The sequence below is a fragment of the Anabas testudineus genome, chromosome 6, assembly GCF_900324465.2.
Source record: "Anabas testudineus chromosome 6, fAnaTes1.2, whole genome shotgun sequence".
Classification (NCBI taxonomy): domain Eukaryota; kingdom Metazoa; phylum Chordata; class Actinopteri; order Anabantiformes; family Anabantidae; genus Anabas; species Anabas testudineus.
The window spans coordinates 6,634,839-6,642,086 of NC_046615.1; the positions used below are offsets into that span (position 1 = coordinate 6,634,839).

At 43.3% G+C, this 7,248-nt stretch overlaps 1 protein-coding gene across 1 annotated transcript in view; it reads left to right on the top strand.

Moving 5' to 3' along the window:
* Positions 1 to 5,082, top strand: part of si:dkey-246g23.2 (solute carrier family 66 member 2) — a 62,963-nt gene extending 57,881 nt beyond the window's left edge. Inside the window, exons 5-6 of the mRNA XM_026364755.1 lie at positions 3,591 to 3,696; positions 3,833 to 5,082. Of these exons, the coding sequence (XP_026220540.1) occupies positions 3,591 to 3,651 (61 nt within the window). The 3' untranslated portion in view covers positions 3,652 to 3,696; positions 3,833 to 5,082. The remainder of the gene's footprint in view (positions 1 to 3,590; positions 3,697 to 3,832) is intronic.
* The last annotated feature ends 2,166 nt before the right edge of the window (positions 5,083 to 7,248 follow it).

Here is a 7,248-nt window from a genome sequence, read left to right on the forward strand (position 1 = left end):
ACACATAGGAGGGAACGCCACTGGCACAGTGCCTTCAGCTCGTTTATCATTTATAATATATTCTCAAAAATAACAGTCTGCAGATTTAACGAGAGCTTTGCCGATTATTAATTCGCGCTCTCATCTTTTTGCTGTTTGATGGTAGCTGTTGTACTCCAGAGGGTGGGAAACCACACAGAAAAACAAAGCATAAGAACAGAGATATAAACCAGAAAGTTACAAATGAGCCAATTACTGTGGTCTACAAGTTTAACTCTGAGATATTGTTGACATGTTAGAAATTAAGTTAAAAATTCTGAAAGTTGGTTAAAGTAGATTCATCGTTAAGGCAGTGGCTTTTTTTTCTAAACTCAATGCGTCACAGTTTGTCCTTACTTGCATGCCAGCAGCAATGTCTTCCCTTGTTTGTAGTCTTGCATGATAATTAAAGAGAACAACTGGCCTTCTCTGCCTCCCAGAGCAGCTCTGCCCATCCATATGTTATTGCACCACACGACATCTCTCTGCCATTTAACAGTGAAAAATGATTGTGGGTTAACTGTTATTTCATTGTTTATGTGTTCATACCACAAAGCAAAAGACAACAAGAGGGGAGTTGGTGAAGGTTGATGAGGACAGGAAACATAGAAAGCAGGAGTTTGAAAATAGGCAGAGATAGAAAAGTAACGAAAGGATTGAGCCCCCAAATATGCGATGAGCATATTTGGGGGCTCTCCTTTAAAAAATAAAAATCAAAAAAAAAAAAAAAATCAAGTGAATTGAATTCATGTTTCATCACACTGTCTCTCTGTTTCGCACACACATGCATACATGTTTCTTTTCCCCCCAGTCGGACAGATCACTGGCGTTGTTGCTTCCGCACCCTGAGGTTAAAAGAGCACACTTAAAACAGAAAAAAGTCGGCATCCCCCCCGTTTTACAAGCTGCAGTGATCGATACCACTCTGATGTCTGTATGATAAATGTGTTGTCGGAGCCAGCAGTTTACCTTTCGTTCATGCTGAACTATCCATCAGGCAGCAGCTACAATTTGAATGTAGAGACGATAGTTGCATTGATTTTTTCTATATCAACACAAATCAAAATGTTTGAATATCTCCCTCTGCAAAAAGGCACTGTTTTCAATAGTGCCAACTTTTCACTTAATCTTCATCCTCATCCTAATGTCCTAAAATACAAGAAAGGGTTGTATGTTGCTTTGCATTTTAATCGCAACCTACATTTACGTGCGCCTCTGACTTCTGAGTCTGACTCATGAAAACACAGAAGTTCAGCCCAGAAGGTGGGCAACATAAGAGAAGAACAACCTGCTTGCTCAGACAGATTCTGTATATAGGAGGCAATGGGATCAAATGTTTCCGCTCTCCGATTTCATCCTCATGGTTTTGTTTCCATTAGTCTGCACCGGTAGAGAAACAGGGCTATAGATGCAGTGTATGATGTATTATTAATGGTCAGTTCATAACATGCAGTTCACTCAACCTGGAGACCGGTGTATACATTGAATACATTACAGCAATGCTTAGTGGGTTTCCACGTCCGTTTAGAAGCTGTAGCTGATCAGACTGATGGCAGAGTTTGTGTGAGAGGCTAGTGGGGTCACAAAGAAAGTGCAAATTTGACAGGGAGAAAGTCACTTTTCTGCTTCTTTCTTCTTGCTTCTCTTATTATTCTGCTTGCAGCTGACACGGCTCCCCCTGCTTGCTCCACTCCACTCCACACGTCGTGTTCTGGGGAGGGGGGTGGGGGGAATTAATTAGTGCTACGGTTTGAGCTCAGGATGGGAGCGGGGCTGGAGAGGGAGCCTGGGACGCAGAGAGGGATTTGATGAGAATGCCTGGATGTGGATGCATGTACTTGTTTGTGTGTGTCCTTTCTCTGACAAAATCACGCACGCCTCTGAGTCCTGTGCTGGGTCGAACACTCGCACACAAAGTCACTCGGTTTTTTCTGCCTTCTCTCCCTTTTTCTGCCTTGAAGAATAGCTTAACATTTGGGGAATTATTATTATAAGACACAGCATGCTCTTTTCAGTCAAAAACTGGCTGTTGCGAGTTTTTGGTCTTTATTACTTTGAAATGTAAGACTATCATTTAAATTAAGAGAATATAGGAGATTCACCTGTATTTATTTTTTCACAATTTTGTATCAGTTTACTGTCTCTTTGACTTCAGTGTGGGGTGATAAAGGCACCAGCTGGAGCTACAGATCTGTAATACCTGTTTAGGTATTTCTGAAAGTGGCATTATAAGGTCCAGAAATGTTTACAGTGTATTAGGAATTAAAGTGCATGATAAACTCAGGTGGCTTGAAATCCATACTAGAGCTATTCATTTTCATTGGGTTTAGAAAGAGTTGTAAAGAGACTTTCTTTGCCTTTCATTTCTTTCACCCGCCCCCCCACCCACTCCTTTCCCCTCAGGAGACTTTTAGTCACCCTGCTGAGGCTCCGGTTGTTTATGTTGTCACCCAAGCACCTGTGCCTCAAACTAACAAGCAGTGAGCAGTCCAGACTGAGTCCAAATGAGCAATGGGAGCGTGAGCTACAACAGTGCCAGACATCCTAAATATGAGCAGAACGGGCTTCAAGGTGCTTCTGTGGAAATATTTCCTTTCCTCCTTTTCCCAATTAAGTAATTAAGTCAAATGAAAATACCCAAGAAGTAGTTAAAGACAGGTTGTCTGGTTACATTAAAATACCCGGTTTCATGTTTACGTGTTGTATTAGATCAGATGCAAATGAAATGGACAACACTGCAGGGACAAACTGATAAAGCAGGTGACATGATGACAGAGTGACTGTTGTCACAGTGAGACAGACTGCAGGCCAGCTAATCTGTTTCAGTTGTGACTGAGGCATCAAATGGGTGAGAACAAACAAGTCCTGTGTGTATGATCAGTCACATACTAACAAACTGTGTGCATATGGTCTCCTGTAGGCTACTGAGCAGTGATGGAAAGGTTCAATAAGTCCAGTGTCTGTGCTCTCACCTCCTGTTAACACATTTTCAGAGCCCTCACTCCCACTTTGTTTCTGCCTCTGTCACAGAGACTGATTGTCTGCATGCCTCTGGAAGTGAAAGTATGGTCACGTCCCCCACCCCCACCCCTCCACCCTGCCAAAACCCAGGGGCAGTTAGAGTAAAAAATGACCACTTGACATGCATTATGACAAGCTGATATGTTTAGAGGGGACGCCGTGATTAACAGCGAGGGCAGCTGACTCTGAGCACATACTAGGCTGCCCAGATTAAACAGGGACTAGTGTAAACACACCACTGGCGACGCGGAGAGGCACGCAGCACAGCCACTGGCCAACGTGCGAGGAGTGTTTATGCACTAACATTTCCCAATATTTGTCTACAGTTAAGAACAAAACAAATAAAACCTGAACCAAATCCATAATAAACAACAGGAGATGTGTATGACTGATGAGCATTGAGAACCAAGATTCAGAGATTCAGCAGCAATGAAACACCTGAGTCAAATCCTTAAAAACACATCTCAGGACTCTGTCTTTGTGCATGTTTCCTCTGTTTTCTAGCTTTCCTCCATCCATTCATTAAATGTTCTCAAACGTTCCCTTCACAGAAATGTTTCTACACTGTCCCAGGCTACTCCACCCACTCCCTGCCAGATTGAGAAGTCCTGAATCTATCCTACCAGAGGGCAACAGCTGAAACAGCCTCTGTCCAGGGTGTGTACAGTCCCTCGTAATGCCCTGTTCCTTTTTGAAGCAACAGGTGTTGTAAAGGTTCATACGGGAGGGGTGGCCAATGATCTGGATGGTGTTGATGACTCTTTATAGTGCCTTCTTATGTGTTCTGGTGCAGCCCCAGGTCCTGTTTAGGACCAGATTGTTGTCCGCACACCACCCCACCAGCCTCTGGACTTCATCCCTGCATGCCATCTCGTCCCCACCAGAGATGAGGCCCACCACGGCGGTGTCGTCAGCATGGTCTGGGTGGGTGCTGACAGAGGGTATATAGACAGAAACCACTTCTGATATGCTTCTGAAAAAAATTTCCACCCTTCAGTCACGTAGCACTTTCATCTCCTTACCCCTCTCTGCATCCTTCCAAGTAGGAGGAGAAACCCAGGGTTTGCCTCCTGCAGGCGGTGTATGTGAAATAGATACAGTACGAAACTATGAGGAGGAACAAATCCTTCACTAACATCGTTCACAACGAGTGAACTGTAGGATTTGTCTGTAGGCAACAACGCAACAAAGCAGGAAGTAAAAACAATAAACACAATTAAAACAGAAAAAGATATTTAACTATGTAGCCTATTTACTATTTGAAGTCGTGAAGAGGACGGAACGAAAGAACACTGCAGACACAACATCACAGCATCACGTATTAGTGCCCAGTGGAATGAATTCCTCTCTATCGGTTTTCACATCATCATGTCTGTGTCCATTTGTAGCCAATTATTTACAAGAAGAGCGATGCACACTCCAATAAACACATTAAACGCACACTCTCACTGCCTGACGTGACCACATGCATGTGAAATGAGAGCCGCTCTTCAGATTTGTGAAAACCTAACAAGCCCACTCAAGAGAATCAATAGCTATTCAATTAACGATGATTCTGATGAAGAGGTGGCCGCAGCTGATCAGCTGGCCTGATTTGGTTCTTCGTCCTGCCAGCGATGCTATCGCTCAATCATCGAGAGCTCTCTTTTGATCCCGGGGTGAGATACCGTGTGTTCTGTTACCTGTAATGAGACAGAGAAGTAGAGGAGCGTACCTGAGCGGGAACTTGAGAGTGTAACGAGAGCCCCGCCTGAATCGTGTTTCACATCATCAGGTTTCAATCCCACAGTTGTCTCATAGAAAGGTAACTTCCAGGATCAAATCATCCAAGGAAGGAGAAATAAAAATAAAAAAAAAACTCTGACCTAACCTCTATTGAAGTACACAGTCTGGGGGACAAGATAGACAGTGTCACCCAAAGGCACCTGGATAAAGAGCACTAACAGAAACTTCAAGTGTGTGGGATTATAGATATAGGGCTTTGGAGCTTGTGAGATTTGAGTGCTGCTGTACACAAATCGCATTTACGCCCATCATCATGAATAAAAGAAATGGACCTTCAACCTCCTTTCATGTGATTTGTTATGAACTAAGTCGTCTGAATTTTAGCAATAACACCGTATGTAATTCAGATCACAAGGTTTGATGAACAGGTCAGCGTGTTTTTCTCAGCTTTGCCTTCTTTAGCTGAGAAATCTCTTCAGAAATGTATTTCATTTCAAGAAGTACTGCCCTTTTTTTCCCCCACCCCTACATGTTTATCTCTCCTCTTTTGGGTGATAGCAGTTCCCTTTATTCCTGCATGAATAAAGAGCTCCTCACATCTTTAGGCTCGTATAAAATGCAGCAGCAAAGCTTTCAGCCAAGAGCAGAGACACCAATTGGGTGTTGAGTGATTTTCCAATGGTTGCTTAATAGTTTTGAAACAGTCTTCTTAAAGACACCTGACCTGTGTGTGTGTGTGTGTGTGGGCGGGGGGTCCTTCTATGTCAACCCACTTCTTTAAGCAGTTTGAATTTGTCTCAGGGTTTTCCTGCATTTCAGATCAGCTGAAGGCTGAATCGAAATCCTCTCACAAAGCAAAGGTTGTCAAGGAGTTTGCATCATATTGGCTGCATCCAGAAAAAGTGAAAAAATGCGTAGGATCAGACTGGGATGAAAAGAAGACGTTTACATTAATGACAGACACGGACACACTGAGGAGACAGCGGCAGCAGCCAGTGTTCCCCACCTGCTGTATAGGATTCCCTTTTATGCTGAAAGGGATTTTGAAGTCAGTTGGGAGCCTTGTTGATAAGCAGAGAACCTGCTTTGAATGTTAATTATTTTACCCCCGCAGCACATTGAGCACCGGCTCATGTGGACTGGCTCTGCCCACTGGAGAATCTGCAATTGTGTCTATTTTTACATTAAGAATTTGTGGTTTCTGCAATTTAGCCACTGCTCATCATTGGAAAGGTATTAAGAGAAGATAATGGTTATTGATCAGGATGTTGTCATATGCACTGAGTCCAGTTTAAACAAAGAATTAACCCACTATCCGGATTTTAAATGACGTTCAATTCCTCGAGGGAGTCTCCCCCACCGCCTTACATTTTACTCACAATGGATGATACAGTTGGACGGTAATGGATGATAATAATGAAAACTCTCTGTTTCAGTTCCAGTACTGTTTAGAGCAGGAATCAGCCTCTCTGAATGTAACCCTAACACTGTTAATCTGTTTGTTTATCCAATCCAGGAAAGCCTATTATAAAACTCACTGTAGCTACCACTTACGCTCTTTTGGCTATTTGTCAAGGTTAAACTGTATCAAAAGGTCTTTATTTGCCGGTGCTGCTGCAAATCCTCATTTGTCCTGCTTCACCCAGCTGCAGTCGACTTTATTCGAGGGAACGTTGCTGCAGCTTACAAGACGAGTCTCATGTAAATCAAAGGATTTGTTTATGGCTTCATCGCAGTGTTTTTGGTCCGCATCGCAGTGTTCAGATGTTTAATTCACATGGAAGTAATATTTTCTCAGGGTCATATGAACTCTGTTGTCAGAGACGCTAATTAGAAACGACCTAATGTAGATGCTGTCTTACTGTATCAGCCTGGTGTTTCATCAACCTGTCCTCTCGTTTTAATTCCACTTCTGTGTTTCCCCTAATCTTCAACCATCTCTTTTCCTGCCCTCTAAAACATGTTTTCCACCCATCAACCGTTCCCCTCTCTTTTCCCCACTTAAAGCCCTCCCTCGTCTTCTGTACCTCCTTTTCATTATCATGACTCCGTTCCTTTTCCGGCTCTCTCTACCTCCTCTCTGTTCTGTCAGCCCACTTGCCTTGCTGTTTATTCCATCCTGTGCGCTGAGTGCTAATCTGTCTATTCACACCGTCCACTGAGAGAGCAATTAACCTGATCAAAACTTGCTACCTCAGAGATCAAACAAATTGCAGCAGTGAAGTGTGGTTAGAGAATCATAAATAGACTCGGATGTTAGAGGAAAGAGAAGAAAAAGAGAATCGGTCAGTGAAAAATGTGGACGGGACCATCGTGTGGGACCTTTAAGTGGCCATCTGTATAAAAGTTGTGTGTTCAAACTGTTTTTAAATAGCTGAGTGACTCATTGCTCCTCTCCTGCACACACCTCACACCGCTGCTCATCAGACCCCATGCACGCTCCTATCTCATCTCAGCCCCCTCTTGCCTGTGAGGGATTAAACT